The sequence below is a fragment of the Lagenorhynchus albirostris genome, chromosome 19, assembly GCF_949774975.1.
Source record: "Lagenorhynchus albirostris chromosome 19, mLagAlb1.1, whole genome shotgun sequence".
Taxonomy (NCBI): Eukaryota; Metazoa; Chordata; class Mammalia; order Artiodactyla; family Delphinidae; genus Lagenorhynchus; species Lagenorhynchus albirostris.
This window is the reverse complement of record NC_083113.1, coordinates 58,553,661-58,576,732: the sequence shown is the minus strand read 5'-3', so window position 1 is coordinate 58,576,732 and position 23,072 is coordinate 58,553,661. Positions and strand designations below refer to the sequence as shown.

The 23,072-nt window shown below is 47.8% G+C and overlaps 1 protein-coding gene across 1 annotated transcript in view; it reads left to right on the top strand.

The window, feature by feature from the left end:
* The window catches only part of ZCCHC14 (zinc finger CCHC-type containing 14), a 58,295-nt gene that overhangs the window by 20,419 nt on the left and 14,804 nt on the right, over positions 1-23,072 (top strand). The window contains exons 2-3 of the mRNA XM_060130261.1: positions 5,321-5,444; positions 12,610-12,683. Coding sequence (XP_059986244.1) covers positions 5,321-5,444; positions 12,610-12,683 — 198 coding nt within the window. The remainder of the gene's footprint in view (positions 1-5,320; positions 5,445-12,609; positions 12,684-23,072) is intronic.

Genomic DNA, 23,072 nt, shown 5'->3' with positions numbered 1-23,072 from the left:
CCTCCCTAGACCACGGGGTTTCCTGTCCTGCCGGTGCTGCTCAGCACCTCCGACAGCTCCCAGACCGCTCCAGGCCTGGGGGGGGCAGGACAGCCGCGCAAGGGATGAGCAGCTGCGGCTTTAGAACTTGCTTTGGTTGGACTTTTTCGTGCTGTTTGCATCTTGTAGGAAGGTGCTCTCATTTAGACTTAGTATCTTTCACTTTTTCCCTAATTCTAATAGTGATTGTTCCTTCCAGAAAAATTGAAAAGCAGAAAAGTGTATTTTTAATCACTCAGATAGTAAATACTATTAAAATTATGGCGTGTTTTCTTCTTTTTTCAATGCCTGTAGTATATGTATCTACACAATTTATATATTACAAAATTCACACATCTAAGTGTGAGTGTTCTCCATGCCTTTCATTTTCTGAAATTATTTTTTAAAGGCTACGTAATATTTAATTATATGGATGTAAATTTATTTATTTATTTGGCTGCGTTGGGTGTTCATTGCTGTGCACGGGCTTTCTCTAATTGTGGCGAAGGGGTGCGCAGGCTTCTCATTGTGGTGGCTTCTCTTGTTGCGGAGCACGGGCTGTATGTGTGAGGGCTTCCGTAGTTGTGGCTCTTGGGCTCCAGAGCTCAGGCTCAGTAGTTGTGGTTCGTGGGCTCTAGAGTGCAGGCTCAGTAGTTGTGGCTCACGGGCTTAGTTGCTCTGCGGCATGTAGGATCTTCCCAGACCAGGGCTCGAACCTGTGTCCCCTGCATTGGCAGGTGGATTCTTAACCACTGCGCCACCAGGGAAGCCCCTGGATGTAAATTTATTTACGTACTTAAATATTAATCTTGCTGGATATTTATGTCATTTTTTTTTTTCGGCCGTGCTGCACGGCTTGCGGGATCTTAGTTTACCAGGGATTGAACCCACACCCTCAGCGGTGAAAGCTCGAAGTCCTGACCCCTGGACTGCCAGGGAATTCCCTATTTTTGTCCTTCTAAAGCTAAGATGAACCTTCTTGCACACAAACCTTTGTATCGCTGGCTGTATTCTTAGGATAGATTCCTCCCCGCGGGATTAGTGGGTCCAAAGGTACAGATGTAATAAAAGTCTGTTACATGCACCTAATTGCTGTTGGGACACTTGCACCGATTTGCACTTGCTGGTTGGGGATGAGACTGCTCGCCTGTGACATGTGAGCATTGCTCGTAAGGGCATTTGTCTACCTGTAGTTGCAGTGCGCTGATCACTTGTCACGGAAGAGTTCATCTGTAGGTGGAGTGTCTATTTAGAGGGGGAGGCAGCCCCCAGATTCCAGGGACGGGGATGTGGAAACCGTGGGGCTCCCTGGACCCTGGGCATGGTCAGCAGTGCAGCTTTGCGTGCTGCACTCGGGGTGCGGACAGTGGGGTCGAGCACGGATGCTGCCCCCGGATTCGAGGCCGCCCAGGGGAGCTTCTCTGCGGGACCTCGTGGGCATGTGTCGCCTCCACGTGTCCTCAGAGCGCCGTGTGTTGGTACTTGAGCCTGTATAATGGCCTTCATGGCTGGCCAGCGCGTGCAATGGTCATAGCAGCCGCTAACATCTCACTGAATCCTGGCTGTCTTTCCAGCACACTTAGCTACTTTAAATGCTTTTCATTTAATTCTCACAAAAACCCTACGAGCTAGGTGCAGTGGAGGAAGCTGAACGTTGCCAGACGATGTTTTGGCCATGGTGGCATGGTCAGCAGGCTGCGGCCGCAGCTGTGGAGCCGGAGCCGTGCACGAGATGGGGTCGAGGGGCTCCCGGCTGAGGGCACAGCTGGGGCAAAGGCCTCCTGGCCATCGGTCCCACCCCCGGTGGCCGCAGTGGATGGAGTGGAGGGGAGCCGTGGGGGATGTCAGGGCCGTGACAGGAGCCAGACCCCGTGGGCCGTAGGAGAGGCCAGCTGTGAAGGTGAAACGGGAGGTGAGCTGGCCGGCAAGCACGTCGGGCGTCATTTAGAAATAGAGCCGGCTGCTTGCAGGAAAAGGGACTTTGAGCCTAATGGGAAACATCCGTCCAGGTTGAGCTGGGCTCTGTCATTGGAGAGCATCTTCTCAGCGCCTTCCCAGGAGCAGCAGAAGGCGACACTGGGAACCGAGCGAGTCTTTATTCTCGTGTCCACCAAGCTGCTGACTGGGCCCTGCTTGTGAGCCTGAGTCAGAGAGCACTTGAGCTGAACTGCATAGGTCACGTGGAGCAAGTTAACTTGACCAGAAATAACCCCAAACAGCATTTCTGGGAAATGCAAGTGAAGACAGCTTTCAATGTAAACAAAGGAGCAAAGGAAAGATAAAGGCTTGGTTGGAAAAAGTGAACATTTGGAAGAGTAGGAGGAAATGCTTTGCGGAAAAAGTACCAAGGAAAACAAATATTTTTTTCCCAGTAGTTACAGTTTTAAAGAGTTTTCTTTCATGTATTTATGTCAGATGCAGTGCATACATTTTGATGGGGAACTCACAGATTTTTCCCTTTCTGTTCGTAGCCACGGCACATTGACCTACACCCTGTAGCTTTTCCTGTGAATCCAGGGAAGGAGCTCGCTGTTCTCCTCTGGGGACAGTCAGACATCTGGACGTGGGGCCCTGGGAGCTTCACGCACAAAACAAAAGAACCACCCCAGTGTCCCGGCCGCAGTCCAGAAGTCCTGGTTGGGTTGGCGGGGTGTCGGCCTGCATTCTTTTAGTGCCCCGGGGTTCCCCGTGCAGTCAGGGCTGAGAACCCCGTGTGGGTCTGCTTCCTCTGCTTCACAAGCTGCGTTCTCTAACCACAGTGTTAACCAGAGGGACTGGAGGGCACTTGGTCCACTCTTGCATCCACCTCCCCACAGGCTGAGTCTGGAGGATGGCATTCTGCTCTCGCCGTTTGGGCTATTGCAGGGTGGGCAGGGGCATGTGTGTCTCTGCTTGGGGCGGAGAGGTTCCTCACTGGCCAGCAGGCCCAGTGTTTCCGTTGTTGGTTGTTGAGACAGCTCAGCCTCTCTCTTCTTAGGACCAGGACCTAGAATTACTTGCCGGGGCAGCTAAGAGAACACAGGGATTCCTAGGAGTCAGGTCAGATGCGGGGAGTCTGCTGCCGTTATGTTCAGTGTGTAGCTGAAAATAGTAACCTCCTGAGTTGTTTCCCAAAGTAATATTTACTGTTTGGAATTTAAAATCTTGCTCTTTGAGTAATTACTTGTACCTGTTAGTGCTATTATCTTATTTAATAGGAGAGAAGTTCATTTCTGGAATACTCTGACCATTGGATGATGAAAGAAACTTTGCCACACCTAAGGAAATAATCCAATTTAGTTAAATTATAAATATAAGTAACTGAAAAATGTAGCTGTCTTGATAACATCTTGGTAAATGTTATCAAATGAATTGACCTTTTGGAGGAATACTGGGTGGGGAGGAGTTCTTTCCTCGAGCTACATAAACTTGCAGACTAACCAGACCTGCGGTGAGCTGCTGTCCTTGCGTGGGGTCCTTGCGTGTCCCCGTGCACAGCAGGAGGCCTTCCTGGCCAGAGGCTGGCAGGTCGAGCAGGCGGAGCTTGTTGCGGGCAGCCTGTGGTGTCGCTGCGGCTCCGTCTGTGCAGGGTTGGGTGTCCTGTCTCCGAGATGGCATGTACCGTCCTGCCCTGCAGGAGTGGTGCCACCTCCGCCTGCTCCAGGCCCTCTGCCTCTGCCTGATGCCCCGGGCCCGGGCTTTACAGAGCAGGGCATGGGGCTGTGCTGCCGCCCACCTGCTGTCCAGGTAACAAGGAGAACCAGGGACAGTGAAGGCCAGAGAGCTTCCTGACACAGGTCAGGGTTGGGACCAGAAAGGCATGCTCCACTTTTTCCCAGATCTTCTCCTTTGTTGTGTATGTAGTATGGTGTTTCTCCACCTTTTTTTAAAAAATTCATTCATTCATTCATTCATTTTTGGCTGCGTTGGGTCTTCGTTGCTGGGCGTGGGCTTTCTCTAGTTGCAGCGAGCGGAGGCTACTCCTTCGTTGCGGCGCGCGGCCTTCTCATTGCGGTGGCTTTTCTTGTTGTGGAGCACGGGCTCTAGCACACGGGCTTCAGTAGTTGTGGCACGTGGGCTCAGTAGTTGTGGCTCACGGGCTCTAGAGCGCAGGCTCAGTAGTTGTGGTGCACGGGCTTAGTTGCTCCACGGCATGTGGGATCTTCCCGGACCAGGGCTCGAACCCGTGTCCCTTGCATTGGCAGGCGGATTCTTAACCACTGCGCCACCAGGGAAGCCCCTCCCCACCTTTTAAAACTCACCTCTTTTGATAAACTTTAAAATTTTAATTTTTCTCTACTGTCCTTTGAAATTTTGATGTACATTAAATTGTGAATATGAAGACATTAAAGCATTGGTCCTTTTTATTCTTCTAAATCCTACAAGTAGTAAATATATTTGGCTATAAAATTTTCAAATACTGGTCATTATTACAGGGAAAAAAAGAAAGTTATTGCACCCTCCCCACCCTGCCCAAGAGAGCCTCCTCTCATGTCTTGAAATCACGTACGGTTACAGAGTTTGCCGTATCCTTCCGGGCCCTGACTGTTTATTTACACATGGACATGTTCACTGTAACCCTAAGACGGGAGGGGGCAGGGAACACTCCTTCTGGCTTGTTTTGGACACTTGGTCTAGGTGAGCTTTCCTTATCGTGCAGAGTGGGGATCTGTGGGCAGCAGTCCTTTATTTATTGGGTCTCTATCAGTAGCTGTTTAAGGTGTTTTCAGTATCTTACTATTACAAATGCTGCAGTGAGCGTCCCACCCCACATCTTTCTCACGTGTAAGTACTTCGTATGACAGATTCCCAGAAATGGAATTGTAATTTTAGAATCTGCTTTTTAGAAATGTACCCCCCCAATACATCAAGTTGTATTCTGTTCTTTACTGGGTTTTTTTAGAGCATTTTATTATTTTTTTTCAAGATTTATAGAAGGACTGTATTAAGTTCTGCTGTGTAATTAATTTTATAGGAAACTCTATGATTTAAAGAAATAAAAAATCAGGTTGTACCTCACATATAGGTATATGATTCCTGATGGCTTGGTTAACAGTTTCTATCCAGCGAGTGAACCACTGGCACAAGACATGAACTTCCACGTTTGCTCAAACTGGGGATGTTTTTAAGTTTCAGTGGTGAGGAGTGGGTTGGTGAAATTTTTGTCTTTTGCTGGAAGTGCTTTCTAGTTGCACTAGCAATACACATTTTATAGAAAAGTTGGAAGATACAATAAACTTAAATGTCTTTTAAATAAAAATGGAAATCATTCCATATGAACTACATGGAAGAAAATAAGATGTTTCTATTTTTGTCCCCTGAGGTCACTCCCAGGACGGAGACCCCCGTCAGCAGTGTCGGTAACAGTTTGGAGAACGCCCTGCACACATCCGCGCATTCCACTGAGGAGTCGCTGCCCAAGAGGCCTGGAGGGAAGCACTCCAGAGGTGAGCGCTTGGTCTGCAGGGTCAGAGGGGAGCAGCGTCGGATGTAGGGGGAGACGTTCGCAGTGGCGTTTGGTTAAATGCTCTCAGATCTTTGGGGATGCTAGTCTTAGTAAGATGTACTGTTTTTCTAAATTCTGCAAGTTACACACGAGTGGATCTCGGCTGTAAACATCTCACATCTTGATGTTTATTAAGGGGGAAAAAGTGAAAGTTGTTGTGCCTCTCCCCGCCCCACACGGCAGTGGGTCCTGAATTGTAGGGCAGCGCCGCCCTGTAGCGCTCTGTGTAGTAACGGTATGTTCTCTCTGCACTGAGGCAGTTGCCACCAGCCACACGTGCCTTCCGAGCCTGGAAAATGTGGCTCACGCGAGTAAGGGCCTGAACTTTTAGGTTTATTTCATGCAGTTGCACTAGCTCAGTGTGGACGGTGCACCTCTGGAGACGGCAGGGCGCGTGTGGGAGGAGGCCGAGCTCCCTGGTTCTTGAAGGTCTGGCTTTGTGCAGCCACACTAGACACAGAGTCAGGCTGGCTGTCCCCCGGCCAGCTGTGTGGGGCTTGCGGGCTCGCTGGGGAGAGACAGGGCTCTCGGGGCCTCCTGGTCTAGAGCCAGGCGCGGGTGCCTGGAAACGCTCGGTGTGTGTGTGGGGAGGATCACGCTCCTAGCAGCCCTGGGAGCGCATGGTCGGCTCACCTGTGGCTCAGCTGGAGGGTCAGTCTTTCTGAAGACACAGCAGGACCTCAGTTTCCGGGTGGGCGGTTGTCGCTCACTCGCTCCGAGGGACTTCTTCCTTGCATGTGTCGCCCAGGGAGGAGCGCCTCCCGATGGGGCGTTGCTTCCTTTGTCCCCAGCCCGTCCCCGCACCTTTGGAGCCTGTGTCCTACACCCTCGCAGTCTTAAGGGGAAGGCCTTTCCTTCACCATTGTGCTTTTTCCTGTAGGCACAATTATCAAGACCCCCTCGTTCCTGTTTTTTAATATAATTGCCAGTTGAACGGCTGTGTCTGTCACTCTCTTGCCGACGTGCCTGGGTGCGGGAAGGCAGATCTGTGGTAGGACCGTTATTGTCTGCGCTCAGACATCACAATCCTTAGAGAATAGGCAGACCTTGCTAATTATCTGTGGTATCCTCCAGCCAGTGGTCATGGGGATGATGGTCTCCTCCGCCCAGAAATTGACCAGCAGGTAAACCTGGTTTTGTCGTTTGCACTTTCCCCGGTGCCCTGTTACTGCTCTTCGGAAAGTCTGAAGCCACTCTGAGTGTTATTAAAGTTTTCTTGCTGTCTTTTCTGTATCCCACTTCTGTTGTGGGTTGTCTCTGCTTCTTAGAAGTTTTCAGTGACACAATTTAGCTTGTAAAGAGGTCAGATTTTTGTATTTCTTCAGTACTGAAGCTCAGGGGACAGCAGTAAGGACAATCTGAAACCCTGACTGCTCTTGTCAGGTGGTGTCCAAGCTCGTTACATACATTAACTCATCTGATCTTCCTAAGAACCTGTGGGGCTCAGGTATGAGCTGGTTCATTCTAACAGCAGTCCCCATTTCACAGACAGGAGAACTGAGTAACAGATAAGCAGTGTTCCTAAGATAAGCTGGGATCCCAACACTTGTGTTAGAAGAGAGTAGAAAAGGAAACTCAAGTACACATGAAGTGAAAGCATTACCTTTTTCTCTGTACTATTGATTGTGAAGATTTTCAGGTACAGCCTTCCTCGGGAAGCCACTTGGAGTTTGTGGAAGCCCGCCAGGTGATGCTGCAGTCCCACAGAGCACGTTTTGTTCAGGGATTAAATAACTGCGCCCAAGGTCACGGAGCTGGAAAGTGTCGTGTTTCAGACAGCCTGTCTGACTGCAGAGCCCCTTGGCTTCCCTGGCCCTGCCGAGTGGGTTGTGGGTCTGTCCTCTCTGCCCTGGCCTCCTGTCACCCGTCTCCGCCACGGCACAGCTTCGTCCAGCACAGGTGCTGTCATCCCTGGGCCTTGACCCCCGTGTCGCTCTGCCCGCTGGGCCCTTCCCTTTGAGGTCTAGCCCCACAGCACTGCTGTGAACTGTGTCCTTTTTCCATCACTTACGGCTGCTCCTGTGCCTCGTGCGTACTAAGGCTGAATAAAACGTTTGCCTTAATACATAAGCAAGTGAATTCCTCAGGCCCCTAGATTCAAGTGCATGTCACTAACCGTTCCAATGGAATGTGTGTTCATTTCCTAGTTTTGCTACTTTAGAAATATGTTCTATCAGCTTTATGTTTTCTGGATCATGTACTGCTTTTGTTTCTATATTTCTGGAGAACTAACAAATCAAATTAATGCAAGGTAGCTAGATGATAAAAAAATCAAAGAAAAATAAGTTACAGAGTTCTTAAATATAACATGACCTAAAAAGATGTAGGAAAGAGGATCAGTTTAATCAGCATAGTAGTGTATGTTTGAATTTTAAGGACAGTTAAAAGAAGCAGTGTGTTTAAAAAATTATTCCCATCAACACAGACAACTAAATGAAAGTGAGAAAGTAACTTGATATTTTAGGAACGTCATTATTCACCTGAGACTTTTAAGAATACAGGTTTTTAAGTTTTAGATGAAAACTGGATTTCAGTAATAACGATTGTAAAGCTGGAGGCATCTCAAATATTAGTCTTTAAGTATGAAGACACTGAGTACTGTTGTATACAACTCGAGAGAAGACGGTGTTGTGCTGGAACATGACTGTTTCCATCTTTGCCTTTCCTCGTGAATAATACCCTCTTTACTGTGCTTTCTTGTGGCACAGTTTTGGTAATTTGTGGTTTCTTGTTATTGAGTGTACAGAATTAAGCTATTTCATAAAGATACTTTGAAATCAAGTAAAACACATAATTGGCAGAAAACTACCAACCACCCAGTTTTTTCCAGAAGACTTTAGGGAAAATGTTCCAAAAGAGGGCCGCATTCTTGGGACATATTAAAGCCATCGTCTCTAGGTGTCGTGTTCTCTCGGTGTGAGGTGGCCGGCCATCAGCTCCTGTAGATCGTTTGAAGGCCCTTGGTGGCCCTTAGGCTGTGGCGGTTTTCGCAGGAGCTCCCCGGGCTGAGGTCCGGGGAGTGGTTTTCTGGTCCATCTGTGACTCCACCAGACCCCGCTCAGGCCTTTGGGGACGCTTGCCTGGGCTCTTACTGCGGGGCCTTTTACAGTCTCTTCTACGCACATCTCCCTCCCTCCCTCCTTTTTCAGTTACGTTAGTGTTCTGGTTTTTAAATTAGGCATTGATCCAATTATAAAAATGGTAGTTCAGTGCAATTACACATCTTAGTGAAGGCGGTGTGCTCTAACTTGTAAGATTTGAGGAGAATTCCTAGTGTACGTCGTGAATAAGAAAAGAAGAAAGGTTTGAACACACGAAATGTTAAAAGCAGACAGCACACCACCTTGCTCTTTGCATCTCTACGTGAGAGCAGGCTGGTGGCCTCGAGTCCCGGGTTCCCAGCCCTGGGTGCCCTGCCCTGAGCCTCTGCACAGTCTGGACCCCAGCGAGGCTCACGTCCTTCCCAGCCCCCTAGCGCTCTTCCCATCGCGCCCGTTCGGGCTCGGGGTCTTTCCAGTTGGTGCTAATCCTGTCTTCGGATGTGTTCTCTCCCTGCAGGTGATGGTTTGGTATCTAGCCCCTCAAGTTGACACAAGTTTGCTGGCCCTTTTCAGAAAGTACTGAGACTTCGTGTGTGACAGATGACACAGTCTGCAGGGCTCACGAGGGTGGTGGGAGGGAGGGAGGCCGCATTATCTACCAGTAGACTTTAAGTGGGTCGTCAACAAATTTATATGCGTGTAGGTAAACACTCTAAAATTATGAAACCGCATTACAGAAATTTGGCAGGGAAACTACCCATAATTCCACAACCAAACACAATTAACCGTATCATTTTTTTTTTTTTTTTCCAGTACGTGGGCCTCTCACTGTTGTGGCCTCTCCCATTGCGGAGCACAGGCTCCGGACACGCAGGCCCAGTGGCCATAGCTCACGGGCCCAGCCGCTCCGCGGCATGTGGGATCTTCCCGGACCGGGGCACGAACCCGCGTCCCCTGCATCGGCAGGCGGACTCTCAACTACTGCGCCACCAGGGAAGCCCAACCCTATCATTTTTGATAATTTATTTTTAGTCTTTCTTTAACATTTTAAACAACTATAATCATGTTATACATACAGTTTATAATTTTTCAGGTAATATTATAAGCATTTTTCATGTTTTAATTTTTATAAACATAGTCTTTAATAGTTCCAAAATCGAGAGTATGCTTACACACCTTTGAAGCCCGCCCGGTTCAGCACCCCCCAGCTACCCCTTGTGTTAGCCACCGTCGCCACTCGCATCTGCTACAGAAGTCCGTCTGCACGATCTCTCCCACCCGCCTTGCCCCCGCCCCAGCAGGCCGTCCTCCCACCCTCAGAGCCCCGAGTGGCCACACAGTGGGCGCGGCACCAAGAGAAAAGCAGCAGAACTCGTCAGCCGGCCGTGTATGTGGTTCAGAGCCATCCTGGCAGTGCCGGGGCCGCTGCAGCTGCCTGCAGAGGGCCGATGGCGCGGACACAGAACACCGCGTCAGGTGGGCTGGTGATTCTGAAGAGGTCTCACAAGCATTTCGGTCCTGTGGTCCAAAATGCCTCTTTTATTTGAGAACAGCTGAGTAACATTCATCTGCTTTTCACATTTTCCTGTCCAGATATGAGTCACTTCCCGCTTTCAGTCCAGTTGGGGTTTTTTTCTTTTTTTTCATAAATCCTCATACTCAGTCCTGGAACTTTTAGGTACACGTTGGTGTTCTGTGGCCTGGGAAAATGCCGAATAACATTTTTCTGTATTCATTGACTTTGTATATTCTGTTGTTTAAAAAAGTAAAGGATCTGGATTAGGGTGAGGTCATTGTGGGTAAGTTTTTAAAAATAGTGATTGGGAAAACATAAGAGCTGTTTATTTGCTGACAATCTGACTGGGGAAGTCAGACAGGAACAGTGAGTAGTTTCACTGAGTGAGGTCGGGCAGTGCACAGCTGCTAAATGTAGTGTTTTCTTTGTTTTGCCAGAAAGGAAGAAAACATTCTTATTTTTTTTTTTAGAGTAATTCTTTCCTGTGAGCTATTTTAAGCTAAAACTACTCTAAACCAAATGGGTTCTAGTGTCTCCCAAGATCCATATCAACCCCGATGCAACTTTATAAAATTAGGGAGACTCGTGAGGAAAGTTGAGGGCGTGAAAGCGCTTTTCCCCAACAGGCCGTAACCTCTGTGAGTGCGAGAACCCATGGACGGTGCTGATCGCTGTGTGCCCAGCCCTTGGAACACAGCCCGGGACACAGCAGGAGCTTTGTAAGACGAGTTGGTGAATGAACAGTTGTTGGTTTAGGGCAGGGATTGGCACCCTTTTTTCTGCAAAGATCCAGAAAGTCAGTATTTCTGGCTCTGGGAAGCGTGCGGAGTCTGGCAGCGCCGCCGGGCTCTGCCGTCGCGGGGTGGAGAGCACCCATTGACGGTACGTCGGCCCACGGCGTGGCTGTGTGCCCCGGAGCCTGTTTACACAGGCAGACAGGCCGAGGGCAGCCTGCAGCCTGCCTGCCCCTCGCTTAGAACAGTGCCGCCCAGTAGAGCTCCCTGGGATGACCGGGCTTCTGTGTCTGCTGCAGTATGGTATAGCTGCTAGCCACGTGTGGGAACGCTTAAAATGCGGGTAGTGCAACCGAGGAGTGAGATTTTTAATTTTACTCAATTGTAATTAGTACCAACTTAAGTGGTCCCGTGTGGTCAGTGGCTGCAGCCGTGGGCAGTGCAGGGTTAGAACCTTCCCCGAAGCCCGGTGCACAGAGCTGCTCGCTGCTCTCTGGGGTGCTCAGACGTGTTAGGGGAGGAGAGAGTTCTGTGGCCAAAGAAATTGAGGAACTGTGGTTTAAAAATGTAGATTTATTTGTTGCAGGACTTCTCAGAGCCTTTAATATGCTAATGTACATGGGCATCCTACAAAAAGGAGTTTCTCAGATTTTCCCTCCAAACTTTTGAGCACAAAGCTTTCTGGGGGTGGCCCGGAGAAAACTATGGAAGGTATGGCCGACCAGGAGATGGGGCGTCTGCAGAAAGTGTAACTTAATAGCTTTAATAAGTTATGTTGAGTGTGTCATGCTAGACATGTTTTGAAGCTTTGTAGAAATCCCCATAGTGCACAGCCAAGGGACCTCTGGAAATGTCGGTGAGAAATAGTGCAAGAAGGTGCGTGTGCTGTTCAGAAAGTAAAGCCTCCCTCATTTGCCAGGGTCTTTGCATAAGAGCTGACTGCCCGTGTGCCTGCCCGAGGTTCATAAGCTTGAAGAATCAGTTAACTCGGTACTTGAGAAACTTTAGTATTTGAATCAGAAATAGGACATACGTACCTTAATGTGGTTTGGGAGTTTGGAAACTACATCATGTTTGATAAGTGCTGTTTTATTTTCAACAAATATTTGTGCTCACATATTTGCATCTTAAAGCTTAAGGGCTTAGAAGCTTAATTGTATCATTTTCTTTTTTGAGGAGAAAAAAATGCACCCTTGCGTGTGAAAAGGGAGGTATGCAGAGGTGATGGCTTTGGAACTCTAACGGTGACGACCTTTTCTCATCCCTGTCCCCCTGTGCAACTGCGGCCTCTGCCCGTCCTTGCTCTGTTTTGCAGAGGCAGTGCTGGGGGTCTGCAGGGTCTCCTCCGCAGCTGCTCTCCTCACACCTCCAGCCTGGCTTTGTCCTAGAAGGAGGAGATGAGGAGATGCCAGTGAGAGGTTCTGGGCAACTGTGTCTCTAAATAATCACTGTGGAAAACGTTGAGCATTAGTTTTTCAGAAATGAGAACAGATCATAACTAATCTTCAGTTATAATTATGGTCTGTGCCCTTGTGCATTTTCAAGCACCGATCTCTTTCTTCTCTATGATTTGTTTTTATTTTTTGCCTGTTTTTTCTGTGTCACTTTCAACTTCGCCTTCCATTCCCGCGCAAGCAGCCTCCTCGTTCCTGGCGAGCTCACCCACCACGGAGGAGACGGGGCCGGGTGTTGGGAGCCGTACTGTGAAAAGTTGCTAATGTATCAATGCAAACTAATCATATGTACTTCAAGCTCTTACTTCATTTTTATAATTTTGTTTGTTGTTGTTTTGTTTTGTTTTGTTTACCTTTACAGTGAGTGTTGAAAAGATAGACCTGAAGGGATTATCACACAAAAAAAATGAAAGAAATGTTGAATGTTCCTTTGAGGTAAGATGCTAAGTTTTTTTTTCCTTTTCTCCTCTAAGGGATAGGAAGGAAACATTTACCATGAAGTGGTACTTTTATGTCTCTAAATAAAAGACGAGTCTTTTGCAAAGCACTGTGCCACTGCTGCGGGAGACAGAAGTGGGGACTGGGCCCTGTGGGTGGACCGTCTCCACGGTGGGCTTCTTGGGCCTGGGGGGCTGCTCCCCCTGGACCTCAGCAGGCTCCACGAGGGGGAGGGGCTGGGCTCGGCCACAGCCTGGAGTGCGCAGTCCTGTTGTGTTCCTGTTCGCCGTGTGACCGAGGACAATGCTGGACTCCTCTGTGCCCCAGCACCTCCATTCAGTCGAACAGGATGGAGTTTGGGGGAGAATTAAATGTGACAGTTCATTCAAAGCACTCAGTACAGGGTCTGGATATAGTAAGTGGCTGCAAAGATGAGCTGTTGTTCTTCTGTGCCTCCTGGATGACAGAAACTCCTTGGTGTGTGTGGGGAACATTCTCTAGACTGACATGCTCAGCTGCTGGTGGCTGGTCACCAGAGTTGGCTAAAGTAGAGAACTGTGAAAATTGAGGCATACTGTTCATTAGAATCTCAGATCTACGATAACAGTGGCTTAAACAACATCGGAGTGTACAAGGAGTCGGCCCTGGGGCTGGAATGGCATCTGTGCTCCATAAAATACGTAGGGAGCCAGGTTCCCTCCAGCTGACTGCTTTGACATCTCTAGGAGGTGGCCCTTAGCCTCATGGTCCAAGATGGCAGCTAGGACTCCAGCCCTCACGTTTTCATTCCAGGCAACAGGACATGGGATGAAGAGGAGAGTGAAAGGTTACTTTTACCTCTTTTTCATGGAGCATTCTTAAAAACAGCCACTAGAGGGACTTCCCTGGCAGTCCTGTGGTTAGGGTTCCTCGCTTCCACTGCCAGGAGCGTGGGTTCGATCCCTGGTCGGGGAACTAAGATCCCAAATGCCACGAGGCGTGGCAAAAAAAAAGCCACTAGACACTTCCACTTACGTCTTACTGGCCAGACTGAGTTTCCTGGTCCCGCTTAGCTGCGTGTGCGTGGCTGGCTGTGTCACCAGGGTTCTGCTACTACCCCATTGTTGTGCGAGGTTCTCCTTTGACCACATGCATCGTAGGAAACTGATTGATAAGGAGAATCTGCTTCCAGCTTTACTGGAGAGTGTTCTCAGGCATAGCAGCTTCTGGTTAGTGTCTAGTACTTACACTGTGGAGCTTACTAACCTTTCCAAGAGTGTAGGTACATCAGAATACTTCAGGTACTTTTAATACCACAAGGATAAAACCCTCATTTGATTTGGGAAGTCCTGCATCGTGCAAATCACTTGTCACTCCATAGATGTACGGGAAAGGCTTCCCTTCGGTTTTGGAGGTTGTCAGAGCTTGCGACCAGCAGCCAAGTGTCAGCAACCAGAGAACCTCAGGACCCCAGCATCATCAAGGCCTGCTGGGGTTGGGGAGCCCAGCGAGGCCCTGAAACGCTGGGTGTGTTGGCTCCTCTCCTCTGCAGTCAGCCTCTGGCTGGCGGATATCGCCTGAGGGGCTGGTGGCGGGTGTGGTCCCCGTGCACAGGGCCTGCGTGTGTGGGAACTGCTGAGCGTCAAGCCCTTCAGGTCCCACTCACAGCCCTTCAGGTCCCACTCACAGCCCTTCAGGTCCCACTCACAGCCCTTCAGATCCCACTCACAGCCCGTCTGATCAAACTGGGCTTGGACTCGGCCCCAGTCCACAGCCTCTCTGCAAAGAAATGAGCCTTGGCAGGGTAGACACTTGGCCTCTCGTGGCCTTTCCCCAGAGGAGGGCCTTGTGATCAGGGTGGGGAGGCAGCAGGCTGGCAGGATAGGGTGCCGTGAGTCTTCTGAAAGCAGAGCGGACAGCTGGGTTGAAGTTCAGTTTAAGACGCTTCGAACCCCAAATGGTTAAGCTGAATGAAGTGTTTTGGTACTTAAAGAAAAAGGTTTGGTTATCGGAAAAGCTTGCTTTTCCTGATGCGATAACTGATAAAAGGATTCTTGTGTTTAGGAAAGTGATAATCCTTCACTAGCCAGCAGTCCGACTCATTTTCTTTTGGGATACTAACTTGATACGCCCTAAGGGATTTACTGCCCACACTACATTTGTTGATGGTAATTTGAGGCACAAAGGAAAGATACAAGGAAGATTTAAAAAAAACACAACCATCTTCTTATTTATAAAGCACACCGTTCATTTGCGCAGCTTAAACTGTGTGCTTGTTCTCTGCAGGTGAGTTGCACTCTCCTACTCGTAAATAAGTGGCTGCTTGTAGGATACGAATGTGTGATATGCATGTGCTTAGGTTTGGGACTCCTGTCACACTCAAAAAGCGAAGCGCCTTGTAGTTACATAGCTTCGGGCGTTTAACCGCCATCTCTCTAGCTTGTTGTGGTCAGGACTACAGTTCTGTAAGAGAGAGAACCTGTGGACAGTGGGAGAACATCTTTCCATGTACCTTTAAACTTACAAACTTTCTGTCATCTTACATGACCACCCGGCAAAAGTAAGTCCCAGTAGCATTTTTCTGTTTTAGAAATCAACAAGACGAGGGGCTTCTCTGGTGGCGCAGTGGTTGAGAATCCGCCTGCCAATGCAGGGGACACGGGTTCGAGCCCTGGTCTGGGAAGATCCCACATTGCCGCGGAGCAACTGGGCCTGTGAGCCACAACTGCTGAGCCTTTGCGTCTGGAGCCTGTGCTCTGCAACAAGAGAGGCCACGACAGTGAGAGGCCCGCGCACCGCGATGAAGAGTGGTCCCCACTCGCCGCAACTAGAGAAAGCCTTCTCACAGAAACGAAGACCCAACACAGCCAAAAATAAATAAATAAATTTCAAAGAAAAAAGAATCAATAAGACGATTCTAAAATTTATATGGAGGGAATTCCCTGGTGGTCCAGTGGTTAGGACTCTGCGCTTTCACTGCCGAGGGCACGGGTTCAGTCCCTGGTCAGGGAGTTAAGATTCCTCAAGCCTCACAGCGCAGCCTGAGTAAATAAATAAATAGTAAATAAAATAAAATAAAGTTTATATGGAGAACACTATAGAGCAGTCCAAACAATTCTGAAACGAAGAAAACACTGGAAGACTCACGGTACCCGATTTCAGCACCTGTGTTAAAGGTGCTGCTGAGAGGGAGGAGACGCCGTGCCCCGGGGCAGTGGGGCCCGAGCTAGACTCACATGTAAAGCGCTCAGTTGGTTGTTTTGAAGACTTTAGGAGAATATCCTTGGTGGCGTTTTTAAAGATTAGACGGTTTTAAAATTTTCTAATTGACTTTCTTCTTTACACCTCTGATGCGATAGATTTCACATAACATAAAATTCATCCATTTAAACTGTTCAGTGGCTTTTTTTAATTTATTCAGAATTTTGTAACCGTCACCACGATTTAATTTTAATACTTCCATCATCCCAGGAAGAAGCCCCATACCCATTAGCAGTCATTCCCCACTTCTCCTCCCCAAGTCCCTGGCAAATACTAACCTACTTTCTGCCTCAGTGGATTTGCCTGTGCTGAATATTTCACATAAATGGAATCATACAATATGTGATCCTTCGTGATTGGTTTCTTTCATGCAAATAATGTTTTCAAGGCTTCTCTATGTTATATCATGCATTAGTGCTTCCCTTTTTATGGCTGAGTGAAATTCCACCGTGTGGATGGACCACATTTAGTTCATCCACTCAGCAGTTAGTTGATGCACTTCTGGGTTGTTTCCACTTTTTGCCTCTTATGAGTAATGCTGCTATGAACATTTACGTACAAGTTTTTGTGTGGACAAGTGCTTCCATTTCTCTTGGATACACACCTGGGACTGGAATTACTGGGTTGCAGATATTTTCTTCCATTGGGTGGGAATTTTCTTCATTTTCTTGATGCTGTCCTTTGACACACAAAAGTTTTAAATTTTGATAAAGTCCAGTTTCCCTACTTCTTCTTTCATTCCTCGTGCTTTTGGTATTGTATTTAAGAAGTCGTTGCCTAAGCCAAGGTCGCAGAGATTCACTCCTGTGTTTTCTGCTAAGAATTGTATTGTTTGTGCTTTTGCATTTAGGTCTTTGATTCATTTTGAATTGATGTTTTGTGTATGGTGTGAGGTAGGGGTTCGAATGTGTCCTTTTGCATGTGGACGTCCTGTTGTCCAGCACCCTTTGTTTGTTTGTTTATTTTACAGTTTTTTTTAACATCTTTATTGGACAGCACCATTTGTTGAAAAGACCATTCTTTCCCCCACTGAAGGGTCTTCACACCATTGCGGAGAATCCGTTGAGCGAAATTGTGAGGGGTTGTTTCTGGACTCTCAGTTCCATTCACCTCTCTTGTTGTTAGGCCAGCACTGCTCTGTCTTGAGTACTGTGGCTTTGACGTTGGAATTGGGAAGTGTGAGTCCTCTTAGGTTTGGTCTTCCTTTTCAGGACAGTCTTGGCTCTTCCGGGGATGCTGCATTTCCATGTGAGTTTTAGGAGCAGCTTGTCAGTTTTGGTGCCAGCACTGGCAGCAACTCAGGCTCCCGCTGCCCGCGGCTCCTTGCAGGGTGGCCCTGGGGCCGGCTCGGGGCCTGGCGGTGGCGACTGCTCTATCCCGCGGGCCAGGCCACGTCTGCTTCGGGCTAAGGGCCCCGGACGCCACACCACCCTGGTCAACTGATTATTGACAAAGGTATAAAGGCATTTCAGTGAAGAAAAGACGGTCTTTTCAGCAAATGGTTCAGAAGCAGATAACCATATGCCAAAAAAAGGAACCTTCATCAAACCTCACCCTTTGTATAGAAATTAACTCAAAACTGATCACAGACCTAAATGTACAACGTAAAACCATAAAACTTCTAGAAGAAAGCATAGGAGAAAAGCTTGTGACTTAAACAGGCGAAGATTTCTTAGGTAGGATACCAAAAACATGAGCCATAAAAGACAAAATGAATTAAACTTCATCAGAGTTTAAACTTGCTCTTTGACAGGCGCTGTGGAGAAAGTTAAGCCACGCCGCAGAACCGGGAGAAAAACATTTGCAAATTGCACGTTTGATAGAGGATTTGTATTCAAACTAGAAAAAGAACTCTCAAAACTCAATGGTGAGAAAATAACCCAATAAAAAAGTGAACATTTTACCAAGAAAGATGTATGGATGGCAAATAGCACACGTGACAGATGTTCAGCATCGGTAGCCATTAGGAAAACACCGATTAAAACCACGGTGAGCTCATCCTGCACGCCCGTCACAGTGGCTGAAGTTGACAGCTGCTGGCAGGTGTGTGGAAGGACTGCCATGGGAGTGTAAAATGGTGAGATTACTTTGGAAGACAGTTCGGCAGTTTTTAAAAAGTCAAACATATCCCTAAAATCTGATTCATCGGTCCCGCTTCTAGGTCAATAACCAAAGGAAATGAAAGTACACGTTCGTACAAAGGTTTGTACACGAATGTTCATAACAGCTTTGTTTGTAACGCCCCAAATATCCATTATCAGGAGACTGGATGTACACTGTGGTATCGCAGCCACACAGTTCAGCGTTCAGAATAGAGGAGTGAATCACTGATACACTTGGCAGTGTGGGGGAAAGTGCGTAATCGTGCTGTGTGAAAGAAACCAGAAAAAAGGAGCATACACTGTATGCGTTTATTTATGTAAATTGAGAAAATGCAAAATAACTGCAGTGATAGAACGCAGATCAATAGCTTCCTGGGGAGGAACTGGTGGGTATGTTCATTATATAGATCGGAGTGATGGTGTCATGGGTGTATACGTATGTCCAAACTGGTCAGATTGTACACTTTAAATATGTGCATTTCACTGTCAGTTATACTCAATAAAACCTTTAAAAACATCACCTGAGGATTGGGACTTCCCTGGTGGCACAGTGGTTAAGAATCTGCCTGCCAGGGCTTCCCTGGTGGCACAGTGGTTAGGAATCCGCCTGCCGATGCAGGGGACACATGGTCCGGGAAGATCCCACATGTTGCAGAGAAACTAAGCCCATGCACCACAACTACTGAGCCTGTGCTCTAGAGCCCACGGGCCACAACTACTGAGCCCGCGTGCCACAACTACTGAAGCCCACGCACCTAGAGCCCATGCTCCACAATAAGAGAAGCCACCACCATGAGAAGCCCGCGTGCCACAACTTTTGAAGCCCACGTGCCTGGAGCCCGTGCTCCACAATAAGAGAAGCCACCACCATGAGAAGCCCGTGCACCGCAGTGAAGAGTAGCCCCCATTTGCCGCAAGTAGAGAAAAGCCCGCACACAGCAACGAAGACCCAATGCAGCCAAAAAAAGAAAGAAAGAAAGAAGTTTACCTGAGGATTAATTTTTGTCCACAGAGCCCTAAATAATTAGGATAAATTGTCCTTTAAATAGGTTGTCTTTTGAACATGGATATAAATAGCTGTCGTGCTGTGGCCAGAACAATAAAGAACTTTATTAGGAGTCTTTGCCTTAACCACGGTGAGATGTACCCTCTACTGCTAACAGTATAGGAAGACTCGAGAAGCGGTTTCTTCTGAAAGCTTTCACTCATTCAAGGAGAAGTCAGCGACTTCCCCCTCCCCTTTTTCTCAGCTTTGTTTATCTCTACTTTTAGTTTTTATGTGTCATTGTTTTCCAGGAGACAAATGAAAGGTTGTTATTTTATAGGAAGACGTAAGTAACAAATGGACTGCAAGCAGGAGTTTGAGTTTCCTGTTCTTTTTTTTCATGGAGTTGGTTTTGTTTTTGCTGAAGTTGTAATTACTAGTTACTGAGGAAAGCAAATACAGGAAGAAAATGACAGAATCTTTGAAAATACAAAAATTATTTTATATCTGTGTACATGTGACATGTCCAAATTTTACCAGCTTTTCCAAATTCACTGTTGAATAACTAAAACTTTTTTAAAGTATACTTATTACACATGAAGGACAGGGTGGGAAAAAAACATCAGAAGATTACGCGAACACTTGAGACGCCTGTAGATGGGAGAGCTGTATTGACTTAAAAGGAACTGTGGAGCAATACTCATTAAAACACCCATTCTTTTTATGCCAGTCTTTGTGAAGAACCCAGACATTACATTTTATTTTAGTGCTGTATCTTTTCTTTAGAAGTTTTTCATCTTGAAACAATCTTAACTGCTCTGAACATTTTATCACTATTAGCTAAGGATGAGTCTTGACAACTGTTTTTTTTTTTTTCTTTAGTTGTTTTCATCAGCTCTCTGTGTGCAGAGAGTCCAGTAATTGTGCCTACATCACTCGGAGGAGCAGGGAACTGTTTCTTGTGATAATACACCTCATTGCTTGTATGATAATTAGCCTGACTGTGTGAAGGTTGTTGCTACCCAAGCCGTGTGGTATATGCTTTTTTAGTACCTTTCCTTTCCGATACTTTATTCTACCAGGAGTTAATTGTCTCTTTTTGTTTGTTTGTTGCTTGTGAACAAGTACTTAGAAAACAAAGTCAGCCCTGAAGTTCTCCCTGGTGGTGTTCAAATGCATCCCGCATTCCATCGGTTTCGTCTCTGGAGCTACGGCCCTGCTCCGACCTGGACTCGGCCTGGTGCAGTCTCATGGCGGGGCCCCCGTACCATCACCCGCGGGGTCCCTTCCTCCCTCCTGGCTCTGATACCCTGTTCTCAGCTCTTAACTCATCTATTGCCTTGGGTTAGTTCTAGGTTTTAATAGCTGTTCTAGTAGCTTCTTAGAAAGGGTCCTGGGGAGGTACGGTTTCTGGCTTTCATGTTTGGCAGTGTTTTCATCCATCTGACCTGACATGTGACTGGGAATACAGTTCTAGACCAGGCGTCATTTTTCCTTAGGAACTCGGAAGCACTTCTTATTTACTGTCTTGCAGTGTTGCTGTTGAGAAGCATGGATCTGCTCTGACTCCTGATCCAGTGTTGGCCCTGTTTTATAATTTCTAAAGGTTTTAGGAGCTTCTCTTAGTCCCCAGCCTTTGCACATTTCTCAGAGCCAGGCTTGGGTGTAGGTTACCATCCACTGTGCTGAGATGCAAGTCAGCCCTTTTAACTTAAGTCCATTAATTTGAGTTCCTTTTCTGGAATCATTCCTTTTGATTTCCTCTGTCCTGTTTTTCTCAGTTTTCTTGTTTTGGAACTCCTGCTGTCTGCCTGTTGGACCTCAAGACTGGTCCTCTGTTTTATTTTTTTCCCTCTATTTTCTTTCCCTTTGACTTTGATCTATCCTGTGGAAGATTCCCTCATCTTCCATCTCTTGAAGTGAACGTTTCACTTCTGCTGTCCTGTTTTTAACAACAGAGACCTCTGTTCCCTGGCGATTCTTTTTTCGTAGCATCCTGTTCTTGGCGATGCTGTCTGCTCTCAGTTCACTGAGAATCTCGTTGATAGTTTTTAGTTTTAGAAGCGAGTTTTGAGTGCATGGTCCGTGCCACCTCCAGGCTGCCTTGTTCTTTGTGACTGCTTTGCCTGTCCTTGTATTCGACTTCAGAGCTCCTCAGAGGTCTGGTGGCAGGTCTGGTGGCACTGGGTTGCTTGCTCACGTGAGGGCTGTGGCCTGAGCAGTGGCAGGGCCTTTGCCTGAGCTGCTGCCTGTGTGAGTGAAGAAGACGCTGCCCCTTCTCCAGAGGGTGCTGAGAGCTGAGACGGACAGTGGGTCAGAGGAGTTAGACTCTGACTCCTCAGTGTGAAGAAATCCTCAGTACCCTTATGTACTCTGTGCATACCGTGCTTTTCTTTTTTTGGCTGCGTTGGGTCTTTGTTGCGGTGCGTGGGCTTCTCATTGCGGTGGCTTCTCTTGTTGCAGAGCACAGGCTCTAGGCGTGTGGGCTCAGTAGTTGTGGCTCACGGGCTCTAGAGGGCAGGCTCAGTAGTTGTGGCGCACGGGCTTAGTTGCTCCGCGGCGTGTGGGTCTTCCCAGAACAGGGTTCGAACCCGTGTCCCCTGCGTTGGCAGGCGGATTCTTAACCACTGTGCCACAGGGAAGTCCCCATGCTTTTTTGTGTATGTTTAAGATACATTAAAATCCATCTCAGCAGGTCTCAGTGGCTCTTTGAGCGACTATGGGTGGTAGAAAAACACTGTGCCGTCATTTGATTGGCAGTGTTTCTTCTTGGTGGTACATCAGCAGTATGATCGATGCTGTCTTGGACGTGGTAGATCACGTGTCTCTAGCACGTGGCACAGTGCGAGGCTGCTCTCCCGTGTCCATGCCCCTCCAGGGGCCCGCCCTCTCAGGGGACTGGGTCAGGCCAGCCTGCGTCAGGGGGTTTCCTCAGGGGACTGGGTCAGGCCAGCCTGCGTCACCTGCAGAGCAGAGTGCTGCTGAGGTCTGCTGGTTTCCAGTCCTTGCCCCTGGTTGGAGCAGCAAGTCCTTTTGGAAGTCAAAGAAAAATATACCGGGAGCAGACAACCTAGAATAGTTGCGCCTATTTAAAATATGTAATTGTTGGGGAAGCAGATTGTCTGTTTCAGCATAGAATGGTGTGTCCATGCCGTGCTCCCCATTTGGGTGTTGGACTTCACGCTTTAGTTGGGTTAGGGTGCGTTCGTGCCACGTGACATGCGGCATATTTTACTGAGAAAACCACATCAGCCGTACTTTGGGTTGTACATGTAATGCTAGAAAGTTCTCACCTTTAATCCTGGATGTTACTGGTGTTTTATGTGCGGAGCAGCTCACTCTCCCCCAAACTTCCTTTTAGTGTTGTTAAAAGATTTAATTATTTTAGACAGAAAAAATGGCGTAGGTGCTTTGATTTTAGTGTAGGTAGATTTGGGATGGTACAGCACGTTCATTCAGAAATGCCAGCACTTGCCTTGATAAATTCTGGGAGGCATAGGGAATTCAGAGATGAAGAAGAGAGGTCCCTTTCCTTGATTGGCTTGTATTTTGTGGGGGCTTGAAAAACATACCTTAGTAATTGTTATGTGATGTGACAGCCACCAGAGCAGAGAGGAACTCACGTGAATTTCAACAGAGAGGAGAGACGGCCAGCGCTTCAGGCCCCGGAGACCGTCAGCAAACATGCTGGGCTGCTTCTCAGAAGATGAAGGCCAGCACGGGGTGGGAGGAGAGCATGAGAGTTGTTTGGTGTCTCCAGCCTGTTTTCTCTAAATCAGTGTAAATACAACGCTTTCCTATTGGTGATAAAATACACTCAGTCGTTTTATTTCCCGACTTGAAATCCTCCAACGCTCCTTCTGGATTTTAGGGTAAAACGTCCTTGTTCGTGGTTTAACCCTTCTTGTTATGGACCCTGCTTCCCTCCCATCTCATCCTGTCCCCTCTGTCCTTCTCGCGCCTTCTGAGTTCAGCTCACGCTTTCCTCGGTGCAGGAAAGCCCTCTGCCCCGGGGAACAGTCCATTTGTGGAGTCATGAACTAAAACTGCTGCTGTCGT